This window comes from Sebastes fasciatus, chromosome 4 (assembly GCF_043250625.1).
Source record: "Sebastes fasciatus isolate fSebFas1 chromosome 4, fSebFas1.pri, whole genome shotgun sequence".
Taxonomy (NCBI): domain Eukaryota; kingdom Metazoa; phylum Chordata; class Actinopteri; order Perciformes; family Sebastidae; genus Sebastes; species Sebastes fasciatus.
This window is the reverse complement of record NC_133798.1, coordinates 21,155,533-21,183,489: the sequence shown is the minus strand read 5'-3', so window position 1 is coordinate 21,183,489 and position 27,957 is coordinate 21,155,533. Positions and strand designations below refer to the sequence as shown.

Genomic DNA, 27,957 nt, shown 5'->3' with positions numbered 1-27,957 from the left:
AGTATCCAGTGGGAGGCAGAGTGGACTCAGATCAGATTCTCCCACAAGCTAAGGCACAGAAAGTGGGCTGTTGGCATAGCAACGGCTCTAGAAACACAGACCATACATTTGGGGGTTTGGGGTGCGTGTGGCAAGGGGTTGTGGGCGCAGGGGAAAAGGGCGTGTTTAGAGGGGTGCAGCAAACAGGCAAACACAGTGAGAACAAAGAAGATAAGGTATAGGATATATGACAGGTACGGGTGAGAACCTCGCAGACACACACACATGAACAGACATATGGAGGCAGGCGGGGGCCACTTTGGGTTTCACCGTCCTGTGATACTATCCTGTTTTTGTTACCTGACCGAGGGCCAGCAGCTCGCAGAGAGGGGGAGGGGGGGATTGACACTCCACTTCTAGGCTGGAGAGAGACGCGAGAAAGAAAGCCCCACCCAGCCCCTCTTTTTTTTTTTTTTTTTTCCTTCCCCACCCCTCTGCAAACATGTCACACTCAAACAAACACGCTCGCCTGAGACCATGAAGTGATGTATTTTCAATGTCTATGCTCAATTTCATAGCCGCCCACTAGATCTATCATTCTTCTTCAGGGGGCCACAGTACACTTCCCAGGATCATACACACTCAAAACCACAGCAGTGAAGCATGGCGCTGCTTACATAACTCATCATCCACATGAAACACATGTACATTCACGCTGGAGTCATTCCTGCTGCTTCACTTCTCAAGCTACGACCAACAATTCTGCTGCGACGTATAAATATGGATGCTTTCACTGTTAACTAATTACTTCCTGCATGTTGGAACTGGAAATGAGTCTGAAATAGCATCGTTTATACTGAAATCCCATTTCAGGGAGAAGCAACAAGGGAGGTGCTAAATGCTGCCTTCTGTGTATCTGCTTCTTCAAATGGAAATAGAAAAACCACAAGACAATTCAGCCGGTGCCAAATGTTGATCTTTATAAGCACCGTTTCATGTCTATTTTCATTTTATTAGAAGCCGTGTTTCAGATGTGCTGCTTTTAACTTTGGTGGCCGGCAATTGCCCTTTTGACTACGATACAGTCGAGCATTGCAAACATGATTACTTTTGAATCCAAAGATGAGCTTAGTGGCTACTCTATCTAAAACAGTCGAGCCCTACCTCCCTTTATGGCCTCCCAATACTCTCCGCAATTTAGCATTCATGATGTCTCCGAGCTCAATTAAAACAACTAACCTATCGTTCTGGGGAATTTCAGCAACATGAAATCATCAAAACATTTTTCCAAAGTCCATTAAAACTCCAAACACGAGTCGACCAAATGTTTAGAATCCCAATTAGATTTCAAAGATTGCCTCCGAGGTGGATGCTGCTGCAGATGTGCCACCTGTTCTGAGGCAGGACACGAGGGTCCCGGGTTAATGCTCCAAATAGCTCGTCTCCGCCAACCGCCATCCCTCTATCTGTATGTATGAGATGAGCATTTATACCAGCGTGTACCTGCTGGCTAGAGTGCAGCCTTCGGCCCCGCATAACGCATGGATGTGCAGCGTACAATAAGTACTCCCTCCTACTACTCTCATGGAAGGAAGATGGATTTGCACCCTGAATATTCCCTCATCTCCCCCTCACATATGGATGGATGGATGTACGAATGCACTAACCTCCGCCTCCTCTCTTTGTGACTCCTTTTTTTCCGCCTTAGTGCTATCTACTTTCCCCCTCTCTTAGCAAGTAACTGAATGCATCTCAACATTCCCCCTGTGATGTGTAGAGGAGCATGGTGGCCACGGGGAGCCAAAGCCTCTGGGATAAGGTCTTAAGCAGAGCCCCCGAAGGTTCGGCTGATTAGCCGGGGCCCGTAAAGCCTCTGTCACAGGAGGAGCAGACTAGCAGAGCATAGCATAATCAATTTACATGTTTATGTACAAACAGATGATATCATCTGGAAGCAGTTTTTTTTCCTATTATCTAAGAAAACAAGGCACAAAATTACCACTTTAAAAGAAGTGTTTGACATTTCGGGGGATCTATTGTTAGAAACGGAATATAAAGTTAACGCAATAGTAACGCGTCAAATTCATTTAATCCTTTTAATTTAATTTCTTTAATGCATTAACGCAACTTGCGATTTTTAGGTTGTAGCGGGTTCAGATCTAGAGTGAAGATACTGGCATCATATAAAACTAGTGTCCACTGGTACCAACAATGTCATACTAGCTTGTCAGGAAGGAGGCCAAATAAGGCTCCGAACTTGCGCTAAATTATGTCGAGGAAAAACTGGCATGGTCATTTTCAAAGGGGTCCCTTGACCTCTGACCTCTAGATATGTGAATGAAAATGGGTTCTATGGGTACCCACCAGTCTCCCCTTTACAGACATGCCCACTTTATGATAATCACATGCAGTTTGGGGCAAGTCATAGTCCAGTCAGCACACTGACACACTGACAGCTGTTGTTGCCTGTTGGGCTGGAGTTTGCCATGTTATGATTTACGCTTATTTTTATACTAAATGCAGTACCTGTGAGGATTTCTGGACAATTTTTGTCATTGTTTTGTGTTGTTAATTAATTTCCAATCATAAATATATACATACATTTGAATAAAGCATATTTGCCCACTCCCATGTTGATAAGAGTATTAAATACTTGACAAATCTCCCTTTAAGGTACATTTTGAACTGATAAAAAATTATATGACGGATCAAATTTGCGATTAATCACCATTAACTATTTTAATCGATTGACAGCCCTAATTAATAAGTATGTTTTCTTTAGTGTATAATCACCAAAAATGATAATTGTTGCGTTTTCGCTACCTTAGAATGAGTTGTTTATATCTACATAAGGAGAGGGTCCTCTTCATGGAGCCGGCCGTCATGTTTCTATATTATCCCAGAACGGACAAACCAAACACTGGCTCTAGATAGGGCCACCGTAATTCTCCTACACACTTGGCATAAAGGAGAAGTTTCAGTTGGTTGCAATCTGCAACCTCACCGCTAGATGCCACCAGAGCTTACACACTGTACCTTTGAAATGTTACTCTGCACCTGCACAGGAGCAGTTTGCGTTGGATCAGGTGGCTCACTGAACCTCCTGGTGTCGGTAGCCAATTAATACATAAGATTTAAATATTATCTCTATATTTTTTTGTAATAACAGAACTAATCATTTATTGTAAAGATGAATAATATCGATCTAGTCGTCTTCTTATTAAAAGAATAAGAAACCAACCAGATAACTTTTTGTGGTCTGATTATTTGCATCACTCGTGGCCTGTTAAGACATTCCAGTAGGAAACAATGTAATCAAACTGTCGCTGACACTCACTCACTTTGCATTCAGTTTGGACACGGTGTAGTGTTTTAACATATATTATTATTATTCATATTAGACGCTACAAGTACTTTTGGTCAGTGGTGTAGTGAAGGGTATACTGGGTATATCCCACCTCTTTTTCTGGCGGTTTAAAGTATACCCACCTATCAGCCAAAAAGCCATTGGAATAGAGAGTATACCCACTTCCTCCTCAGTAACCTGCTACCCATCTACCTACAGTACACCCACCTCATCAACGACCACTAAACCACTACTGTAGGTCTATCGACGAGCCTGCGAGGTCCATCTCTGCTTTACTGTTGGGTTTTGCGGTTTGTGCGAGTTCGGTTTCTACGATAATTCTCGTAATATTACATCACTCATTGGGCATATTATTCGGGATATGAACATGCACCTGCTGGTGTCTGATTATTAATGTTTGTGTAAACGAAGCTACACATTACATTACCTCTAGATTTTTTTTTTCTGAATCCCCAACCTTAAACTTCAAACTGCACCTGTGTGCACATGAATACATGACCTCAGAGTGACCTACCATTACATTAGCCTAAACACACATCCTCCCCCACACTACAAGTTAAACTCCTCCTACTCAGACTCATGTGGTTAGAGCACAAACACGCAGTCATGACGTTAAATAAACACACATTAACTGTATATTGATTTAGGTTAAAGGTCATATGCTATGTTTGTCTTTGCCTTTCATGTCAAGTTAAGCGATATAATAAGCTCATAAATTATGAAGCAATATTGTATAGCCCACTTGGCAATTAACTGACACTCAGAGAATCTCCCTGAGTGCATCACGTCTTTGAGGCAGAGTATACATCTATATTTATCCATATCTGCAAGATCTATTCTGAAAAAAAAAAACTCCACTGGCTTACACAAAATTATGTAACATGCATGGATGAATAATTGAAAGACCACAGGCAAGTGGATTGAATGTTAATGTGGCACAAGGATATATCCCGCCTCCTCTGTCCCGAACCTCCATCCTCATTGGCCCGTTCGCTGGCTGCTCAGAAAGAGCTCTAGATTCAAGGCTCTCGGGGATTGTGGCATCTCTTTATAGCAACACTGGAGGAGAACCTACAGTATACACTAGGTTCACTGAGTCGCAACAGCATTGTATGAGTGGAGACCAATGAGGCATTACCAAGCCACTCCAACATCCTAATTAAGCTTTCTAAGATCCACAACCTATAGATGCCGGGGATACAAACATCTCAGCATGTGTGGCCCCAGAATCTAAGCAAAACACAATCTTTGTAATCCAACCTTAGCTATTTTATCATGCAGCCTTCAGTCCCTCTCTCTCCCCTGAAGATGTGTTACCTTGGTTTCAAAGTCTCAATCACTTCCACCAACTCTGGTGTCAGTCAGCTTCCGCATCACTTCATAAACAAATGGCAACGCAGATCACGTTCATCAAGCGATCACACACACAAGGTCAGTGAAAGAGTGTAATGAAGATCACGCGCTATAACACTTTCTCATGGCCAGTGGGGATAACAGTGTGTTTGTTTGGCTCGCCTTCAACTATGGCCAAGCAACAGTGAAGCGTGTAACACATGGCTGAAGGGTAAATGAAAGGCCTCTACATACATGTTCCCATTAACAAGATTATTTTGCTAACTGTAGTGCAAGACCGCGAGTATTACTGTTTCCAGTGGTGGAAGAAACCCTCAGATCTTTTACTAAATTAAAAAATAACAATAAAACAATGCAAAACTACTCCATTGTAAGTAAAAGTCCTGCATTCAAACTCCTACTTAAGTCGAAGTACACAAATATCAAATAGAAGTAATCATTCTGCAGAAAAATCTATTATAATATGACTTATTATTAGACTGTGGATATGGATGCATCAATGTGTTAGCAACATTTTACTGTTGGATAATGTGGTAGGTAGCTGCTCGAGATCTGACTAGTTTTAAATACTTTATTTACTGTTAGCTAGTGCATTGTCCAGTGTCCAGTGGTTCTCAACCTATAGGGTCACCAATATATCTGACCGTTTTGAGATGGAAAGAAGAAAAAAATAAATTCTGCTACACAAATTTGTATATTTTTAAATATATTCTCTAATCTTTTTTTTTTTTTTTTTTTTAAATATTTGATAATTTTACGTCTTTGGGCCTCGAACAGCTATCTAAATGAAACCATGTGTGATATTTCAGCCGATTGGACTGTTGTCAGGCTATTAAATAGGCGTTATCAGTCGCTATGAGCACCATAAACATGGGTCAATAGGGGCCTACTACGCCAAATATTTTTATCATCGGGGTTTTATCATCTATTAAAATGGAAGATCAGCAAAAGAAAGTATAAAAGAACACAACAGCGACCTCTAGCAACCGTAGTATTTATGACAGGAGCAAAAGCGGAAGTCAGGTGCTGCACGAGACCAGGGTTCACGTCCCATGTGAAACCAACAACTTGTAGCTGTCTTTGTGTTCATAAGCGTTGGAAGTTTCACTTTCACTTTAGAAATGTATTTTAAGCCAAAACACAATGTTTTTCCCTAAACTTAACTAAGTGTTTTTGTTGCCTAAACCTAAAGAAGCCTTTTTGTTTATGTTCAAAACGTAACATTTCATTCAGTTTTACGTGTTAGAACGTGTTGCTTTTATGTTTTGTTTTCACTATTACAACGTAGTAGGTGTAGCAGGACCATATTGACCCACATCTATGGTGCTTATAGCAGCTGATAACGCACATTTAATGGCCTGATAACAGTCGAATTGAGTGGATGTTTAGTAGCGAAATGTCTCTTAGGTGGAACTGATACAAATTAATTAACATCTGAAACGTGACAAGAGGCCGCAACTAAACACTGCTTTTTTTTGAGGAGTTAAAAGCCAAAAAGGCTGGAACCCACTGGTTTAATCTTTAGCTATGCATTATATTTTATAAGTCAATACATGTCTTATTATGTCAAATGTGAATCTGTTCAGTAACTATTAATTATAGCTGTTGAATAAATGTAGTGGAGTAACTTAACTTAGTTGCTTTCCACCACTAGTTGTTCCACTAATGTAGGGCACCACATATCATTAGTGCAGAGCAGCTCTTTGATATTCATCAACAGTGGAGAGATTTCCCTTTTATGTTGGCATTGATGATGTTTACGTTTGAGAGTCCCATCAACATAAAGCCTCTCAAGTTAATATGAATACATTAACTTGAAGGGCTTTATGCTTGACTAAAATAATTTGCCAGTCATGATCCATTGAGCAGAATAAATCCATGGGGTATAACATGAGTGATGCAGGTATGGAGATGAGTGATGGGCACATGAAGGACATGTCTGATGTAAATGCGCAGACTGTGGGGATGTGGCTATACCAGGGGTGTGGAGAAAGCGGGAGACGAATGAAAGCGCAGCTTTGTCTCCGGCTCGAGAGCCCCTGTTAGAATGAGCAATATGCCAAGAGCATGATTGATTAAATCATGGTCAGACATCTGTGAAGTCAGCACTAACACCACGGGGAATGATATACTCCCAGCCAGCTTATACCTTGCATTTCTAATATACCGAGGACTTATTAACGTTTATTTGAGCCTCTATATTTAGCATCCAATTACAGTGTGGCTAAATCATTTATTATACATATGAATTTATAATCAATCATGAAACAAACAAAACAATGAGTGGCTCAAGTAGAATTAGTTTACAGCTCAGGAGAGGGATACACAGGAGCTGGAGGAAGGGCGTTTGAAGCTTTCATTATATTCAAATCAGTTTTTTTTATTACTTCCTACATGTAGTTCTCTATTGTTCACAGACTGCACGCTGCCAGTCATTCTGATTTGACTGAAGGAAATTAAATGAACCTCAGGTTAATCTAGAAAATACCACAATGCACTCAATCACCGTTAAATCGAGTCCTGCTGGCCTCGACCTGGACTGAGCAGCCCGCGGTTCCTGCTTGCTGTTTTAGTCCATTAGTGGATTTCACAACCCATTTAAGGAGGTTTCCAGGTGAACACAGAAGCTGGGAAAGCCAGATGTAATGTGCACAGCAAATTACACAGAAAATTGTACTCCTCTGTAGCTCTACGGGTTTGACACTAATCCTGAACAATGGAGATATTTTTGATGTCACATTGTGCTGAAAGAATATTTTCATGCTTGTTTGTAACTCCGTGCGGTGCTGTGTTGACTCTGGGAAAAAGGCCACAGGATGCTTCAGGGTAAGACTAAAAAGAGGCAGACAAGCCAAAAGACAAATATCTTTCACTAGTTGTTGCCGTAGTGCAGCTCTAAAGGATAACTTTTTAAGATAAATAAAGGTGCTCATTAGTTAAGAGAAGACAATTACTGAAGACACAAGAGACGCTGCAACTGTCTCCAGTTGCACAGCCCACAGGTGCAGCTTCACACTGCAGCTGTGCAGTCTAGATAAGAAAACAGTTACCATCTGTATTGTAATAGAGCCCTAGTTTAAAATCATGTGTCAAATTGATGAAACACTTGTGAATGAGGAATAATTGGTGTGACGAGTAAATCAGAATTTGTTCACCCTCCCCTGCCATTTTGTTTTAAGGTGTGTGTCATATTATGAATCTCCAAATTGTCTCCAATTTGTCACAGAATCAAAGTGAGGTTAAAACCACCTAATTGGACTGCCGAGGAAATTGAGTGTGTCGCATCTGCCTACGGCCGGACTAAACGCAGGATTTCACTCCGTGGTGTTACACGCTGGCGCAAATAATCAAAACCGTCATCCATGGCCGAAGAATGAACCACGCGAGCACGGCGCGGTTTCAGCGGTTTGTTTCACACGACACAGCCACTGTACTCATTTGTTAGTCTTAAACTGTTCCACAAAAAAATTGGTCCGATTCCTAAACAGAATGCAAAACTAATTATTTTGGGAGACAGGGAGATGCGAGCGAGAGAGGTGCATCCTTATGGATGAGTGGAAATATTTTGGCTTCTAGTGTGTGTGTGTGTGTGTGTGTGTGTAAGGTGGCTGGCAAGGAAAAGGTTTATTTTTAGCAGCGTGTTTATGTAAGTGACTAACATGTTGTGGAATAATGAGGAGGCTCTCTGGGCCCTCGGTGGAGCTACAGAGACGGGACTCTCAGAGCAGCAGAGGGTGATTGAAGGAAGCTAATGAGCAGGAGGGAAAAAAACGAACACAGGAGTAGAAAGGATCAAAAAAAAGCATGAAAATACAAAGGAAATACGACAATTACCAATGGGAGGTCTCTGTAAGGCAGGAGTGAAAAGACAAACAAATAGAGATGAAATGGTGGAGGAGAATGTCATTGCAATGGGGGAGATGATTATCATGGTCAAGAAAAAACGACCACTGGCATGAGAAAACATTGTTTCTATTTGATTCACTGAAGAAAGGACTGGAGTAGCAGTGAGCATTTGATTTATGAGCTCATAGCTGCTTTACAGCCAACATCCAAATTGCTTTATCGCTTTACTCATCTCATCATTAGAGGTATTTTTTTTCTACATTTGGTTTCATAGTCAGCTCTCATTTTTTTATTTCTGTAACAGTGTCGGTGCAGGTCTGTGGCACAATTCACTTAAGTGCAGTGACTCACCAAAAACACTACAAAACAAAACTACTCTCCTCTGCCTAGATTCTGAAATCATCTCCTGTTTTTTCTACGATATCATATCCTTCACGTCCTTTCATTAGCACCCCATCGTTCTCACACCCACCCACACACAAACACACACAACAAGCACGCTCATACATTATCGGGTACCTCTTCTCAGGAGGGGGCTCCTGATTGGCTGGTGGTGGTGCCTGCGCTGTTTCCTGCAGGTCAGGGATATTGGCAAAGTCATCTTGCTCGGCCACACCAATGGCCAGAGCCAGGACCACCAGCTTCCCTTCACTGGCTCCCGCATAAAAAAAAAAATACGACAAAGAGATAGAAACAGAGATAGAGGCCAGAAAAGAGAACAGATGCAAAGGATAGGGGAAATCGGACATAAAGAAGGTGTGGTGCAGGGGGGAGAGAAGAAAAGAGAGGTCATTTCAAGTGACAGCGAGGACAAAATGCCGAGGGGCGGCGGGACAATAAGAGACCATATGAGAGTAAACAGAGGAAGCAGTAACAGAGAAAATGTTCATTAAAGGAAAACACCACATAATAACACCCCAGCAGTAAGCACTTTGTCCAGGGAAGGATATTAAGAGGAAACCTTAAAACTAAAAGGCCAAATTAATAATACGGTAATGATGTTAATGAAGTGGAGCTGACGACAGGTGCCGGCTGTGTTCACATCGTACAGACAACAAATAATTAAGGGAACTGCTGGTGATTAGTTAATGATTGTTAATGGATGTGATATTCAGCAGCTTGCACACATGTAAAAGGTATGTACACTCACACACTCACAGTAATTTATTTAGTTATTTAACCTGCCATCTGCTTTCCCTCCAGACTCACCTTTCCCATCCAACACGCCTGTCGCCTTTCTCCGGAGTTAAGATTTAATTAAGCCTCATTAAGAAGATCTGGACTAATTGTTTCTATTTGAGTGACACGGTATCTAGAGGTGCTCGCCGGATGTCACCGCTTTCTGGGTCACTGCTCTCTCACTCTCCGTGTTGCACTCTTCGCATTTCATTTTCTCCATTATGCCACACTTGCTCTCCAAATCCCCTTTCCCCCCCTCACCGCTATATCCTCTACTGTTAATTCTCTGCCTCCTTCCCTACTTCCTGTCACCCACACCCACGGTTCTATAGCTTAAGCCTCTGACTGCATTACAATACGTCCGCCTGGAAAATACGGCGCTGCCAAGCTGTGGAAAGATATCAGCCTAAACTTTACTATTTCATCTTTCTTATGCCGTCAAAAGCTTTTCTTGCAGCATGAAGCCTTGTTTAATAATCTTCCTGTTATACGTCTGTATCGGTGGTTCCCAGCCTCTTTCAGATTAACCTAAGTACCCCGTCACCAACACCACCCGTCATAAATGTGTTCATTTAAAGTGATTTTATCTATATTGTCTATTTCGACCGTGCATCCGTTACTTTTATCTGTTTCAACTTCTTTCCTCGCTTGCCGACTAGTTTCCACAAACTGCAGTAGCAACACATGGTTCCTGTGTTACAGCTGATTCAATATTTGGATTCTTTCCGAATCAGATCATATTAATTTCTTAATTAATTAATTGAGCTACTCCACACAATCTTTCCACATATCCCCTGGCAACTGCAGCACTACTCCCTTGTGAACACTGGGCGATATTGCCAAAATCTTCTATCTCAATAAAGCTCATTTCAAGAGATATCGCATGTTTTCTGGTAATTCAATAAATAAATAAATAATCTATATGAAATAAACCACATGGTAAAGCTTATTTTTGTTTACTCCTGTGTGAATTAAATACTTGACAAATGAAAAAAAAAAAAGTTTGATTTAACTGAGTTTGATCCCATTTTCTGAGAAATTTGAGTTAGTATGTGCTTGTTATTTAAGACTCAATAATTTTGAAAAAAATAACTAATTGTGATTATTTTGACTGATATTGTGATTGAGATATATATATAGGGAATGATAATTTTTACATAATTATTCTCATTTTTATTGAAAAACATATTAAAATGATTATGGTTTGACTTTTGTGGGGATCTGTACCAAACAAAGATGTTTTCTTAAGTCAGTAGAATATGATGTGTAGACCAGAACATCTCTGCAGCACCACAATATTTAATTTTAAATGGTATTTTGACGCACATTTCACCTTATCAAACTGTGCGCCTCCTGCGATTTTAAAATTGCAGCAGGGTTATATTGCGATTTCCGTAAAATGTCTATAAAATGTGCATCCCTGTTGTTATTATAGGTTTAAACGACGTAACTGTGTATCACAATATCTCAATATATGATTTCATCACGATACGATATCATTAAAACACAATGAATTATCATATTGGAGTTATCACCCAGCCCTTCCTACACATACCCCTGGTTGAGAATCTCTGGTCTATAATATATAAGGGTGTTCTGATTGATCGGCCACCGATTCTTAACGGACGATATTCGTTCTAAATAGTTTGATTGGTGGTCTCTGTAAAGACTGATCAGAAGAGCCGATCAGATGAGACAATTTCTCTTTGTGCTGCTAAAGTGGCTTCACCAGAGTTGTGAGTTGTGTCTCTAATGAGAGAGAGTGGAATATGTTGCCTGCCAATAATATAACAGTTGTCAATAAATTATACTTTCTCGTCTCTTAATTGTAATTCTTAATATACAATATTGTTAAGAATAGTTAAATAAATAAATAAGGCTACACGATAAATAGGCCCCAAAAATCCTGCTTGGAGCACCCATAATAATATATATAATGGCATGGTGCTTGTATTGATACTATAAGTGTAGGTTATTGGTTAATGGCTATTGGATCCCTCTTCTCCCACCACCTTTTAAGTATAAGCTTTTACACTCAAGAATATTGGTAAAACACTTCAATTAATGCGGCGAACATTAAGGAAGCAGAGGTGAGAGAGGGAACAGACGTTAATGGCACCAGGATAAGTTATTGATTTTAAGCCAAAAAAGCATGGAGACCAATCACCCAAGAGATCCATTTGGTCAAATGGCTCCAAAAGACTAGATATCTGTGTCAATCACATCAACACATTCATTGAGCAATGATTCACCCCGATAGGGAATCTGGCCAAGAATCTGCCCAAGATTGAAAGTAACTGGCTTGAACAATGTTTCATGTCTATTACTGGACCGCTCAGTCATCAATCACATGACGTGTTGCTGTTGCAGGTAAGGAAATACATCACAAAATGTGACGTCAATCTCACGTTTACAATGATGAGTCGACTGGTTTCGTTGAGTATTACGGGCAATATTCTCAATGACCTTGGTGGTGGCGTGCGCTACATTGCTAAAGCTCAGCTAACCGGTGACATAAGCTCAGCTGTGTCACGCCGAAATGCCCGGAGAAGCTTTTAACACAAATAAAAAAAAGAAAACGAATGGTGAAAAGGGACTGTAAAATGGATTCGTTGCAAAAGGACATAAAACACATGTTGTACCTTGGCGGTGTCCTTCCTCATCCCTTCATCACACCCCTCTCATCTGCCCTCCCTCCACTTCTGGCCTGAAGCAACAATATGTTGTGGGAGTAATGGTGCTGCTGACATAAGATCAATGCTTCAGGGTTAACACAAATCTACACACAGCTGCTTAACCCTTGTTCTTTTATTGATGCACAGTGACACGTGGACTGTGTGATGTCCACACGCTGACACGTATGTCGGCAGGCTATCCGCACAACCAGCAGACGCAGATTTTCCATTAGCATAAAAGTTACCGGAAAAAGAGGTGACATCTTAGTTTGGAAATACTCATGAAATATGGATTAGGCCTACCGGTGTGTCTCCTAAGCAGGATATTTAACAGTCATTCTAAAGCATGGCTTAGGAATAACATCATGTAATTAAGTGGGATGGCGTGAATATAAAATGTGACTCTTTATGACACCCTCTCATGAATATTATGAACTAGCAGCACCAGCTCTGTCCTGTAAAGACAATTGCGGCAGACAGGCTGAATGCCATCCAAACAGATGTTACTGTTTAGCAGAGCATAGAGTGTAAACATTGAACAGTTCTTCACAGAATGGGATAGAAATAGCTCACAATATGTCCAAACTTCCTCGCCATTTTTCATGCGCATGATGTTATTCTTTCTAAAATTAGGAACAATTTGGTTTTTTTTAGCAGATTGTTCAATAAGAAGCTTTGTAATTCATTTAAAATTATCACTGATACGATGATATACTGATATGAACAAATGATGGAAACTATCATTGCTCACGATTCATTAAATAATTGGTTTCAGTTGGGATTTGAAAGGATCATAAAACATAAAGTGACCATAAGTACTCCCCCTCGAAGAATAAAATCTAATTAACATAATGTATGACGTCTTCATAAAATGATCCATCTCTTACACAACCACAGGGCTTAGAGCTAAAAAACAACAGCTTGTTTACATTTATAACTCTACCCTTATTAACATTCATAATAAATCTTTCAAATAAGCCGACCTCTGGCCTCCTCATCTACGTTCAACTTCATCTTCCTACATTAACTAACAACATGGATTAAATTGCCTTTGTAAACTGAATATAGAATATCTCCTTCCCAGTGTTAGTGTGAAAGCAATAAGTAGACTTTGTGAAACAAAATCCTGCACATGCTCCAATAACACAATCTCGTATAGCCGTGAACCTAGGGTAGAGCGATATGGAGAAAATCAAATATCACAATATTTTTAACCAAATACTTCGATATCGATATTGTCGGGTTGACTATCCGTGCTTTTACAAAATATTTACAAAATTAGATTTTTGATAAATAGTCATACGTAACGTGGATATAATGAGTAAGTGGGTAAAGGCAAATAATAGACCAGCTAGAACTGTCTGGAAAGTTCCCCTTTAAAACCAGGAAAACAAACATATTACAATATCCAAAATCCAAGACGATATCTAGTCTCATATCACGATATCGATATAATAGCGATATATTTCCCCGCTTACGTGAACCACAAAAACCACGCCTCCATAATACACATTCATACGTATGTATGCGCACAAACACACAGTACATATTTTGACAGACAGAAATAATATCCTTCCCTGGATATCAGATGCAAACTGAGAGCAAACACCCGAAAGAAGAGAAACAGAACACAAAGGCAAAAGGTAAAAGCAGATTAGTTAGTACTTAAACATAGATCCTATACATTATTAACTATTCGATTCTAAGCCATTAAGCGTTAGCATAGCATAGCATGTACTGTAAGACACAGATAGAGACAGAGGCCTAAGGCAGGTGACACTACAAAAGACTCCATAAAGATATGAAGGAAGAGTTGAAGGGACTCACAGGAAGGACTTCACGTCCAGGCCTCGATTCCGCATCTGGTCCATCGTGTAATCCCAGCTGCCAGGATTGGCACGTGAGCGCCCTGCTCCACCTCCACCTCCCCTAGAGCGAGAGGCCCCTGCTCCTGCTGGGCTGCCCCGTACACCCCTGGGACCGCCTCGTGTACCTGCACCCCCACCCTCACCACTGGCGCCGCCGCCACCTCCCTCTCCTCTCCCAGCACCCCCGCCTCCCCCGGGCTGTCCAGGTGCAGTGTGTAATTGTCCCAAACTCTGGGATGTGGTGGGGGGGTGACCGAGAATGGGGCCCGGTGGCTGGATGAGAGGCTGCTGGAGGCTCTGCTGGCGCAGCAGCGTCCGAGGCCGGGTGGGGATGTGCTCCAAAGTGGATGCGTACGATAAGACCGGATCCCCAAAGCTGGGAGGGCAGAGGAGCAGGGAGGAAAGAGAGCGCGAAGAAGGCCACGGCCGGCAGAGGATAGGATGATGAGGAGGGAGGAAGGAGTCAGAGGGCACGGAAGAGGAAGGAGGAGAAGTGGATGTAGGAGAGGAGCCGTGGCGACAGGAGGTGAGTTGGTCAGAAGTGGTGGGGTCAGGAGATGAGACGTAGAAGAGAGGGAGAGAATCATCAGAGATGAGACAAGGTGGCACAGGGCAGTAGGGAGACACAGCAGAAGAGGTCAGGTTGACGTCAGGATAGAAACAGAAAAGTTCAGCCAAACAGGAAGTTGATGATCGTGAGGAGGGGGAGGAGGAAGGAGGAAGAGTGACATTTGATGACGAAGTGGAGAAAGAGGTAGAGGGAGGAGCGTTGGGAGGTGGAGACAGAAGGAGGAGGAGAGAGAAAGAGAGCAACGTGAGGCAGCAGCAGTAACAGCAGTAGCAGAAATAGCAGTAGAAGGTGCAGCCTGAGTGATCGCTGTGTGCCGTGTACCGCTCATAGGGCTGCGTCGGGCAGCCCTGTGCCGACTGCGAGCCCGCCCTGTGCGTCAGATGTGCGTGCACCTTGCGTGTCTGAGCGTGCGGTTTGCGTGAGGGTGTGTTTCGCGTAGGCAGCGGTCGGATGTGCACTGTCCGCACGGGCGCGGCGCGATTCTGTGCTACGTGACTGCGTCGAGGCGTGTGGGTTGTGGCTTTTTTCAAGGTTCCGGGCCTTCTCGACGAGGGTTTTTTGGTCTGATGAGCGATCCCCATGTCCTCTACTTGTCAGTCAACTTTTTCCATCTCTGATAGCCTCTCTTCCTGTCTCTTTCAGTCTTTTTCGTCTTTTAAACACATGCTGCACCTCTAGGGACATCCCAACAGCCAACCAAGTCCTACAGTATGACTCCCTCCCTCTGTCAGCCGCTCATTTTCCACTCCTCCCCTTTATAAATGCTATTTTATTAGCTCATTGCCTTTCTTACAAATGTTAAACGTTATTTAGGATGTCATCACTTACTTACACGTACACCATTACCTGTGTTTTGTGAGCTCTACAGTATCCTGTTTCATCTATTTTATATTTTTCTCTACTCACCAAATATATCCTCCTCTCCTTCAGATCGCTGTGTAACCCAGACTACCAGAATTAGGTCATGAGAGAGCTATTCACATCAGTTAGGTGCAGTTTACGCCGCTCTGCATTACTTCATCTAACATAATTTCGCACAAGGCTTTTAGTGTCCATCATATTTAGCCGTCACAAATAACAGGATAAAAAGGGTAATGGAAGGTTTTGCAGAAATGTAACAGTTTGTGGGCAAAACAGAAGTAAAGGAGAATAAAAGAGGAATGGCTTCACACATTGACAGAAAGATGGAGGGAGCGATGGGAACGATAAGAGCAGAGGGTGACGATGGAGGAGAGACAGAAAATGGGGTGCGAGACACAAACACAAGAGACACAGACACTTATAGCAGCCTGAAAATAGAATCCAATTATAGACAGGGGGCAAAAAGAAAGATGAGAAGAGGAGAGAAGGAGGGAATGAGGAGTGTGGTAGAGATGAGTGTAAATGTGTTTTGGAGGAAGAAATCACAGGCACGAGGTGCCAACGGAAGGAAGGTGCAAAAAAAATCAAGAAAACTGAAAATGAACTGCCTCATTTACAACACGCTGAATATAGACCCTGACTTATGTCATACGTCATGGTTGGCGGATACATGCAGTCGGTTCCCAACATGAGGCTCACATTCCAGCCTAAATCTTAATTAAAACTAAGGCGGGTTGGCACGCCATGAGGCATTATTTCAGTCGGTGTGTGAAAACGAGACTATTTCTGTATTTCATTTTTTTGAAAGTACACTTGCAGTCAGAGCAGTTCCTCACATAAATAAATCATTTCCTCCTGCAGATTCATACACGAGGCTATATTGTGCAGCTGGGCCGACTGAAGGTTTGAGTCAGTGTGACACAGCTCGAGCAACTATTGTTATCTTCTCATGACGACGAGAGTTCACACGTCCCGGTGATAACGCCATGATCTGTGCCCACACCTGTGCTCACCTTGACACCTGAGCTGCACTTTCCTCCCTGCTGAACTTGACCTGACTCCCCTTGTTTCTACTCAGAGCTGATTCATTCATCTAATCATAGCTGCTGCTGTCGAGGTGAAAACTTGTACGAATAACATTTGCATTGTAATAAGGTGTTTATTCGGCTGCACATTCACTAAAAGTTTGTTTTTTCTTCTACCCGGTTCTGAACTCACTCGCTGGGTCTCAATCCTCCGGACTGCATGTGGCCCTGGACGGTCTGCCACCTCCCGGCCTTCACTCCCTCTGTCACCATGCTCTTCACGCTGTCACTGCGATTAGGACCCCCCCTATCATCCCCATGCCCAGTTGCTGCCCCCTTCTGACCCCCTGACACTGCCCCACTAAGAGCGAGAGACAGGGTGCCGAGGTCCCACAGCAGACAGAAGGTATAGAAGAGGGAGAATAACGACAGGCAGAGGAGAAAAAGACCAAAGAGCGTGAGAAAGACAGACAAAGACACACACACATACACACAGGAAAATAGATTGAGTAACCACATGGCTAAGGAGGTGAGACAGATCAGTAGAGTGTGTGAGGGGGCAGGTCTAGTTTTCCAGGCCAAGTGAGAGGCAGGAGGACGAAAAAGGTCTGTGTGGAGTCCAGTGTGGAGAAAGAGAGGGACGGGGGAGAGGAGATAAGGGAGGAAGAGGAGGAGGAGAATTTACAGGGAGCCTGTGGAGGATGGAAAACCAGCAGGATGTCACTCCTTTGGGCCTGGAGGACCAATACTACAGCTGCCAGCATTCACTAGTGGCAACAGTGTGTGGACGCTGGTCATTTAGGCCTCATTCTCTCATTCATTTAGGCATTTGGGTTGAGAGATGTGCTACAAGGCAATTCAGCGGTGGCAACTTAGAGCAATTGGAGGACGGCTTGTACTGAAGTGCCTCATGAGCAAATAATCGACTCATTTTGGAAGTCATCCAACGTGACATTCGGTTAAATACAAATGCATTTGTTCCTATAGAGAACATCAATTACACTCTGTTTTTAGATCTTAATGTGCAATATTTCATGTTTTAAAGTTCTGCTTGTCATCTGATCACCACTTAGCATCAATAACAGTAAACAGGAAGTAGTGAGATACATGTACCACACGGAAAGAAAGGATCATGAGGGCAATGTAATCATATCGACCTCGTAAAAACGTACAGAAATGAATCAGTACTTATTAAGAGCACTTGCCAACTAAGATTTCCTCTCAAAAACTGGTTTTAGGTTTAAAATGTCACATCTGCTTAGAAAGCAGTGATGATCAAAAATAAAGCACAGTAGTGCCCTCTGGTGACATGACTACATTTCATTAATATGCATGGTGCTCCTGCTCCAGGAGACGTAAAATATGAGGCACAGAAGACACTGGTATCTGGTGTGTAAGCATGGGGTCGGGGGGGGGAGGGTGCTATACTTGCATCACTTCCCTTCGAAGGTCACCTTTCACATTTAATTCTGACCAACTGACCTGACGGTGAATGTGGATAAGTCATCAATCACAACAACAGCATGGATGACACTGCTGAAGCGACGGTCAACACGAGAGACGCAGGCCTCATTTATCGAGCACAAGGTGAACGTCTTTGCTCTTTATTAAAGGTGGGAAATAAGTGGGACCATAAATCACTGAGAGTATTTACAGGAATATAGCTTTCAGATATCAATCCTGTTTTCTGACTGAACTTCACAGAGAGTAGAAGTGATTTACAAAAGAAATATAGCCACAAAATCTTTTGACAGTGCTTCATCTCGAAGCTGTCAGACTGATCAAATGAAGTATAATATACTTGATGCGTAAATTTGAAAAATGGTGTGTGTTTATGTCACCATGACTTTAAAATCTTCATAACTAGTGTTGACATTAAATATATAGCAGGTTCAATATTGAAAAATGATAGTATTGAACCTCCAATCCAATAAATCCTTAAAACATGGAGATTGATCGTGCAGGGTAGGTAACCTGTTTGATAAATGAGGCCCAGCGTCATTACAGAGATTGAAAGCTGCTGATCTCCAGAGAATCTCAAGTAGGAAATAATTCCCAGCTGTCTGTTGGCTTTAGCGTCATATTATTGGTTGGTTGGTGTCTCTCCTAGTTACAAATATCTTCATAATGTTTTCTTATTTTAATTGAAAGTCAGAATTATTACCGGCTCACATACACTACTGATAAAACAGCTCATTTTACCGTTACTGCAGTGGAAAATTCATTTATTTTTCTACCGCTGGAAAGACAGGAGCTGCTGAAAAACAGCTTTATGGACAATAAATGACAACCTTGAGGGTTTTCTAAAAAATGAACTTCTCAAACACGATCACTCCGGTCTAAAGCTGGTTTTCTGAGATCAGCAGCCATCATCTTCAGGCAGAGTTTTCAGACAGCAATCCATATATCCACCTCCGTTCATTAGCACGCCGCTGCCTCCTTCTCTGCAGGCAATTTAACACCCAGTCCTCAACAGCTAGGTCTATTAAAGATGACCAGTTATTAGACAGTTTATCAGACAGATGCCTGGTAGCAGGATGTCTAAGCTTACAGCCTTGTCGGTGCCCGGAGGGAGATAGGTATGACCTTGCTACGGCTTTATTGGATTCAAGTGCCTAGTGAGTGGAAAAATGACTTTCATTGCATCAAGTAAAAAACACTGTTACCTTATCTCCCAATACGATGGACAGTAGACACAGTTGCAGTGCTACAATGTTAGTACAGGTTAGATATTGGGTTGATGGGGATCAGAGAGAAGCCAGAGATGGATGTGAACCACAGGTGAACACAGGCACCACACTGCAACCTGGTTTAACGGTCAACCCTCCACAACAACAACTTCAGTTCACACAGGCAAAGGACAGGGAGATGCACAGAATACAGAGAAGGTGGGTTAAAGTATACACGTGTTTTGGAGAGGGAAGCTACGAGGGTTGTCCGTCTCCATGGTTACAGCCCCATGGGAAAGAGGTGAGAGGTTAGAGGTCAGGGAATATTAGTGGGACCGGCAGGGCTGTAGGGAGTGGGGGGGCATCCGAACATGCGCCTCTGTGTTCATTAGAAGGTGACGGGATGTGAGGAGTAGCGGCAGAAATTAGCCCGGGGAGGTTACAGGGCTGTGCTGCTTTGACGCTGCAGTAATAGTCGAATGGCTGTCGCAGGGACGCTGTAATGTGCGTGTGTGACATTTCCTACACTCACATTTTCCCAGCAGATTATGACTAATCATTAGTAACCATTTGTGCCCTCCAGTGCTCTAACATTGGTTGTTATGGTTGATGTTATTACTATTGTTGATGGAAATCGCATTATACAACAATAACAAGTCTAAAAATGTGCAGCTTGTGTATATTGCAACACTATGACATTTATAGAATGGGCTTTTTCCAAAAAGGCCTCTGGCTAACAATCCCTGGTTACTCATGAGAACATTTTGTCCTCGGGAAAATAAAAATAAATCGAGATTATGAAACAAGTTGGTTTTAATAAGCTGTCAGGCATTTTAACATCCACATCTAATGGTTCAATTTGATGAGTGGCTAGTGGTGGTGTCTGCACAACTAGAAAAGAGGATGGGGAGAGGAGAGGAATGCAAGGAAAGGACTAAAGGAAAGGAAAGAGGGAAGGGAAAGGGGAGAGTGGCACTGCCCCTGCCTCGTTACAGCCCTGCTCAGGGGGAAGTCTCTTACCAACCTTGGACCAAGACTCACTTGAGTGTGAGGCGAGGATCTCCATATGGGGCATAGGGAGAAATGTTTAGTACGAACTCCTTGGGCGGATAGGAGCTCCACCTCTGCTGCACTGTGCTGCTGTCATTGTTATTCCAAAAGTCTCTGTCTAGATCACTGTGGCCAAAGAGAGAGACAGGTCAGAGCAACACAACTATGGACAGCCTTGGCACCAGCCAACCGCTCGCCACAGGCGCTCCTGCTTTGATGCGATGGCATGGTGTGAGGAAGGAGGGCTGGTCTGCACTGAATGGGAGTTTGAAACAAAACAGGGCCAGATTAATGTCTATTTTTCCACCTGAAGTTGACAAATCACCATAGCTGTTTGATTAAAAAATAAAAAAAAGGGGCAGCCTGGGGGGGAAAAAGGCATTCACGAAAGCTTTTTCTTAATGCAATGTGCTGTAGCAAAAGACACATAGAGATAGAGCGAGAAAAGAGGAAGTCATAATCTGATGAATACATACAGCATGTCATTACATTCTGTTCATCTAGCACGGCACCACTGATGAAACACATTCGAGTAAACATTAAGAAGTCAGGCCCCCATCCTCGGCGTGAGCGGCGAGAACGCATGAACACACGAGACACAAGGCAAGAGAGAGATAAATCACAGACAGTCAAAAGTAGGAAGGAGGAAAAGGTGAGCAGAATCACTGATGTCATACAAGTCACACAGCAGTGGTCAGAGCTGTAGCACAGGGACAGAGCAGGAGAGAAAGGTAGTGCACAAAGAGAAGGAGTTTGAAGCTGAAATGACCAACTGAGCACACCAATGCTGCTGGAGCCAGTGAGAAAGAACAAGCAAAAATTAAGAGATCGAGGGACTCAAGTCAGAGTACATTCACATAGTCCATCTTTAAAACCGTTCGTACAGAAAATAAAAACAAAAGACATTCAAAAGCAGCTGAGACAGCAGCAGGCTATAGAAGAGAAGTAGTGATGAGCAGGTTAATAGAGGCATTTTGTGGAATAAAGTATTGTACTTAGCATTACAAAGCTGACATTTCCTGGCGCTGACCTATAGCCTTGTTTCATCAAGAACAGAAAATGCCTTAATCTTAGTTTGAGCCCTGTAAGAAATGTTAAATCCTCCCAAACATTTATACTCCAACGACTTCACATAGAGCGCTCAAAGCCCCTCACTGTTTACTTAAACCTGCACCATTTTAAGCAATGCAGAGGCGTGGTGGCTAAAGGCCTGCACTTAAGAGAGACCTATCTAACAACCCTTAAGATAAGTGCAGGAGAGGCTCGTCCAGCCAAACAGGTAGAATAATGCAGATTTAATCTATACTGATTAAATCACTAACCTTTTGTTTAATGTCTACCCGAACATGCTCTTGTAGAGATTGTGCTCTTCAAGATAAAAACACCAGGCCTCATTTTCTGCCTTTGTTTGTGTGGTGTACGTCACGGGACTCAAAGCGGAACCAAATGGAGTCGATTATCACCAGATTATTCTATCCCGACCAGTTACCAGGCACTTACTTGATGGCTTTCTTCTCCCCTCGCCCACGTGCCGAGTCTGGAGTGTCTGCTGTTTCCACTCCTGGCTTATTCCTCTTCCCCTTGAGCCAAGCGGAGGGAGGAGATGACAGAGAAAGCAGAGAAACAAAAGGTTAGCTTAGATTTGTCCTTTGAAGCTGTGTTTTTGCTATACTAATTTCGAGTGTAAATGCCTCTCCCATTATCTCGGGAACACTGTGCCATCAGTCCTTTACCTGATGGTCTCCTGATTACACTCATCAAAGTCAAATCAAATCTGCGGTGGAGAGCCATCTCTGACTATGATTATCATTCGCACCACCCTGAAATTTACATGCCAATTGCCTCTTTAAGGTAATCCGCTGGGTACTGGAGAGAAGCCTCTAGCAAGTCCTGCACCAGCCTGATTTCAAACAGCTAGAGCATGACCTGCTGTAACCATGGAAATAATGGCAATTTAAAGGCTTCGAAAAGTGAGGTCTGCTGGGCGCATTCTACTGGAAAAGCTCATTACAGTTAAAGGTGTTTCACACGTGTCACAATGCAAGTAATCTCTATTGACACTTTGCTACAAGTGGGACAGGGAGGGGATCAGTCTAAAGCTGCCCCCCGCCCCGAAATACCATACATGCTGAAAGTGATGCTCTGATACACATCAAGGATAGGCGAGGATTCTCCAGCCCAGAAAATGAGTAGGAGGAAAAACACACTGAGCTGCCACCCTGGCCCGGCTTGGACAATTGGATCTTAAGTTGAAGGGCAATTTGTGGTAGGCTTGCTTGTTGGGGATTGAGCATGGAGCCTGAGAGCATGGAGCCTGAGACTGGAGATCTTGGACTAGGCAACTTCTCTGCTTCCACTTTACTCTTGTAATGAGCCTTCATGATAAGCCTTACCAAACCTCACTAGAGTTCTGCTACATGGCCTTAACCCCAGCGAAGTGTGTTTTGTCACAAAAAGTGTCAGTCTTGCTTATTTCCAAATACCATGTATCATTAAATGTGTCCGTGTCTCTTTTCTCTCTCTGATTGTGCCAATCATCTCCATCAATGCCTATCATATGTAATGTCCATTGGGAAGGGCAACATGGCGTAGCCAATAGGGCTGGGACGATTCACCTATCTCCCGATTAGATACTATCACGAGACTTGGGTGCCGATTTGATATATATTGCGATTTTTAAGTATTGTCATTCTACAAGTATTGCGATTTGATATTATGATTTATTGCGATTTTTGTTAACTTTTTTAACACTAGACTGTGGGAAAAAGTTGAATCATACACTTCTAGTGTCTTTTAATTTGAAAAATATCTAAATTAATACATTAAAATGTTTGTTTTTCAGCATGTATGTAGTCAGAGATATACAGTATATTAGTCATTGTCAGGCATTATTTATTAATTTTTTTCCAGCAACCCAAAAATCAAGAATAAAAGACACACCACAATACGTTACCTATCCATAACAGAGTTAGCATGCAGCTTTAGCCATGATGTCTAGCTCTGCTTTTCCTGGCAATGTATGAAACCCAAAGTGTTTCCATACTTTACTGTATGTGTCATATTTACCACTTTGGATTTAATATGTGAGGGTTCATGTTGTATCCACACAGACCCTCCGCTGTTTTGTACTCCCTTGTTGTGTTCGGCTGCAGTTTGTTTTGGTTGACGGATACGGAACGGATATGACGTCAAGTTACTCAGACTACAACTATAAAAGCGATAACTTCCTTCTACCTCCGCATAGACTCAAATGAAGCAAATATATCTATTCGGCATTAAAAAATGGATTTTAAAAAAATAAAAAAATAAATGGCGATACATAGGTGAATCGATTTTTTTCCCACTCTTAACTAACATGTGCTAAAAAGCACACGCAGCCGGCCCAGCTATGTAAACAAAGCACAGAGAAGCTTGGATTACAACACACACAGAGGGAGAGTGACATCATTCTCTGCTCAGGTAGACATCACTCCTCTATATCTTTACATAGCAAATAGTTATTTGCGGCTATATTAATGCTCTAAATATCGAATTTAGCACATTTAAGGAGAGGGCAGCATATACAACTGCTCATATTCAATCTGTCTTCATAAAAACAAACCCATCAAGGCAAGCACTAAACATGGGGAAAAACTCAGAGAGGTAATCAGACAGAGGTTATGTATGAGTTTCTGACAGAGAGTGAATTGACTCAGATATATGTATGATGCATGCTTATAAAAAGCCAGAGCATATGGAAATGCAAACTGCGCCACAGCTTATTAACTGAGCTTCAGAACCTAACAGGCTGACTGACGTAGACTCCATAAGGTCTAGATAACACAGACATCATTTCAAACTACAGTCCACACCTTGGATATTATGGCTTTGGATATTGTTGGACCTGTTACAAAACCAGAGTTGACAAAAGCACTGCTGAGCTAAAATGATAAAGCCCACAATGGCACAACTGAGCAAAAATGATATCCATCACACACAAGGAAACAAAACCGCTCATCTGTTGTATAATCAGCACCAACCTGAAACAGAAAGGTCAACACATGAATAAACATTGATCTGATGGGAACGACTAGTTAAACAGCTGCATACAAGAGATGTGTTTGTAATTTAAACACTGACTTCTAGATTAACAGTCTCTTTATAAACCCTCACAGACATGGAAGTCTATATACTGAACACATCACAATATGCTCCCAGCCAACACCATAGAGGCCATTCATGATCTTTTATAGTCCGCTTAAGGCTTTTAATAGCTGTTATCATTGGATTGAGATGCTGGCTGAATAGATGAAATGACTTCATAATTTTGTACACCATTTTGAAAACACAAAGACGCATACAACCCACTATTAGAGCTTCAAAACATCTGCATGCCCCGGAGGGAGACTCTTCCCCGTACAAGAAAACCATTCTACATAAGCACACCACAATAAATACTGTATTCTTGTACGCCAATTTCTGGGGAGGCGAAGCTGTCTGAATCTCTGTCAGGCGAGGACAAGCTATCAAAGGAAGCTCATGTATCATTCAATGCTATCGTAAAAATTTCAGGAAGGTGGGAAGACACAGAGGATGAGCGCGAGTCCAGTACAGAAAGAGGGGTGAGAGCTGAAAATAGAAATCAAATTTAAAAAAAAAAAAAAGGCAGTCAGAAGGAGAGAAAAACAAGGACAGTGCAGGACGGTATGCGAGACAAAGAGATGGGAGGGAGAGACAGGTGCGAAAAGTGAGCTGAGAGAAACAATGAGTGACAGGAAGTCCCGAGTGGATTGGATGTGAAAACAAGCAATGGATGGGCATCGAGTCCCAAGGTCCGCATTTCCACACACACACACACACACACAACTTCAGAAGCTTTTCCTCCACCTTTCCTCCAGCTCATTCACAAGAGAGGATAACAAACACTCTGCTTCTAGCTTCAAGGGAGTTGTGGAGGCTGCAGGGATCCATAGTGATGAACATAACAAAGCCCACCAGCCCACCAGACAAGATACAATAAAGCAAATCAGCTCAATGCCCCAAATGAGGGTTAAAGCATACCCATGGAAGAGTGAGCAATTTCCCCCCCTCATCCTCTACTCAAATACCCTTGAAAATACTTAAGTCTAATTTAAACCAGCCGTCTTTTTGTTAAGCGACAAAGGGTTTCACACGATTACAGTATTCAGTGCTGTCTGGCTCCGAGCCATGAGTTCAAAAATAGCTCCAGCTGATATGATGAACAAATTATGAGGCAGATCGCAAGCCTCAACTTGGACAAAAAAAAATCAATCCACTAACACGTTTTAACAATCAAACCCCAACAGAGTGTTATAAACGGCATTACTGGAGTCTAGTGCAGTAGATGAGCAGGTGCGTCGTAGCGAGAGGAATAGTGGAGCTAAGTATCAAGAGCCTCAACATAGGGATGGCTCTTGGCAATTTTTAGGTTATTAGCATTATAAGTACACATACTGTTGGCCAAATAAATATAGAGCCTCTATTAGAGCCTTTCAGTCATCTTGATCAGTTTTACTATTGTGTTTACTAGGGCTGACCCGAATACTTCAAAGCTTCGACTGTTGCCATGGTAATCAACCTCCAAATCAGTATTCGAATGCTTCGTTTTTTTTTGTTGTTTTTTTTTTACATAAGTATGTAATAATAATGTATAAATCCCAAAATAGCCCACAAAATAAGGAATAATCCCACAACATTATTCATGATTCATATTCAACGTTAATTATTATAAGTTATTCTCAGATGATATCGCTGTTTGTTCTGTGTAGAGGATTCTCTCCGAAGCTTCGAAAACCAAAAAATTATATTCGGGACAGCCCTAGTGTTTACAAACATTACTGATGTAATCCAATCTTCAGCATCATCAGAGCTGTTTAATAATTTAGACTGAGTTGTTATTTAATAGTACTTCCTGTATTTAGACCAGTCAATAGCAGGTTCTAATCCTGTGTTATTAGTTTCTTTATTGTATATACAGTGGCTTCAGGAAGTATTCAGATTTGCTTTTTTGCTTGTGTTAAGATGTAATTTTAAATTGTTTTAATTGTCATTTTGCCCATCAATCTACACTCAATAACCCCTTATGACAAAGTGAAAACGTGTTTGCAAATTAAAAAAAAAAAATCAAAAACTGATATATCTAATTTACATAAGAATTCAGACACTTTGCTGTGCTTTTAGATGTGTCCACCTGTGGTAAATTGAATCAATTGGACATACTGTAGTTAAGAAAGGTACACACCTGTATATAAGGTCCCACAATTCACACTGCATGTCAGGAAAAAAAAACAACCATGAAATCCAAGGAGCTCTCTGTAGACCTCCACGAAAGAATAGTGATGAGGCATATAGTGCCCTCAAATGGGGTCGTGTTTACCGTGTACATTTTTTTTTGTAAGTACAGTTATGGATGTCTGAACCATAGTCTGTTTATAAGAAGTGGACGTAGTCACCGTGATGTCACCCTTTGGATTGTGGACTCCCGTTTTGAAGCCTCGCGTTCGGCATTTTGGTCGTCACCATTTAGTTTTTTTGCAGCCAGAAGTGACACGAGAGGGTGGAGCTAATGGTGCCTTCAAATGGAGTCGTGTTTACCGTGTTCCCGAGAAGAGTCCATATGAACGCCCCCCTCTTGTGGTCTTCTCGACCTCGTATGTGGAAAGTTTCTGAAAGCTCCAAGTTCACAGGTTGTGACGTGTTTGTTGACGTTGTCAGAAATGGCGGAGGCCAAGGAAGTTAATTTTTCAGTGCATAATTAGTTAATGTATTGTAATATTACTCGTTTATTGTTTTTCTTCGTAATTTTATAATATGTCTGAGGAAAATGTTGATATTCCCAACGGCCTCATCTTTTCCTTCTGTCATTATGCTTTTGCATTTCCTGCATTATGTTACCCACTTGCTAGCTTGCTAAATTGTTAGCCTCTGTGGCTTCGAGACGGCGACAGTAACGTTAACATTGCCGTTGCTTAGCAGCGGTGTTCTTCACGACTTGAACGACTTCACATGTTTATAAACACAAGCTCACGAGTTTCATTTGAAGGCGCCAATAGATCAGGGCATGGGTTTAAAACCATTTCTGAAGCTCTGAGTGTTCCCAGGAATTCAGTGGGCTCAATAATTGTGAAATGGAAGAAGTTTGGAACCATCAGGACTCTTTCTGGCCATCCGGCCAAACTGAGTAACCAGGCAAGAAAACCCTTGGTCAGGGAGGTGACCAAGAACCCAACGGTCAGCAGCACTCCATCAATCAGGCCTTTATGGTAGAGTGGTTAGACGGAGGCCAGTCTTGAGTAAAAGGCATATGACAGACCGCTTGGAGTTTGCCAAATGGCATTTGAAGGACTCTGAGAGCATGAGGAATCAGATTCTCTGGTCTGATGAGACAAAACAAAGAAAGCACTATGTCTGTCAAACACCAGGCACTGCAGCTCATCACCTGACTAATACCATCCATACAGTGAAGCATGGTGGTTGGTGGCAGCATCATGCTATGGGGGAGCTTTTTAGCGACA

General features: G+C 42.2%; 1 protein-coding gene across 6 annotated transcripts in view; it reads right to left on the bottom strand.

The window, feature by feature from the left end:
• The window catches only part of syt7a (synaptotagmin VIIa), a 90,575-nt gene that overhangs the window by 13,528 nt on the left and 49,090 nt on the right, over window positions 1-27,957 (bottom strand). For 4 of the 6 annotated variants that reach the window (XR_012593579.1, XM_074632762.1, XM_074632760.1 and 1 more), the window contains exons 3-6: window positions 21,944-22,023; window positions 20,435-20,569; window positions 14,227-14,643; window positions 9,065-9,196 (exon numbers count right to left, since the gene is read on the bottom strand). Coding sequence is in view for 5 of the 6 variants with exons in the window: in XM_074632762.1 (XP_074488863.1) it covers window positions 9,065-9,196; window positions 14,227-14,643; window positions 20,435-20,569; window positions 21,944-22,023 (764 nt within the window). In the remaining variant the exon portion in view is untranslated. Of the gene's footprint in view, window positions 1-9,064; window positions 9,197-14,226; window positions 14,644-16,917; window positions 17,275-20,434; window positions 20,570-21,943; window positions 22,024-27,957 lie in introns of those variants that run through there. The other 2 variants (XM_074632765.1, XM_074632764.1) reach the window with 2 other exon arrangements.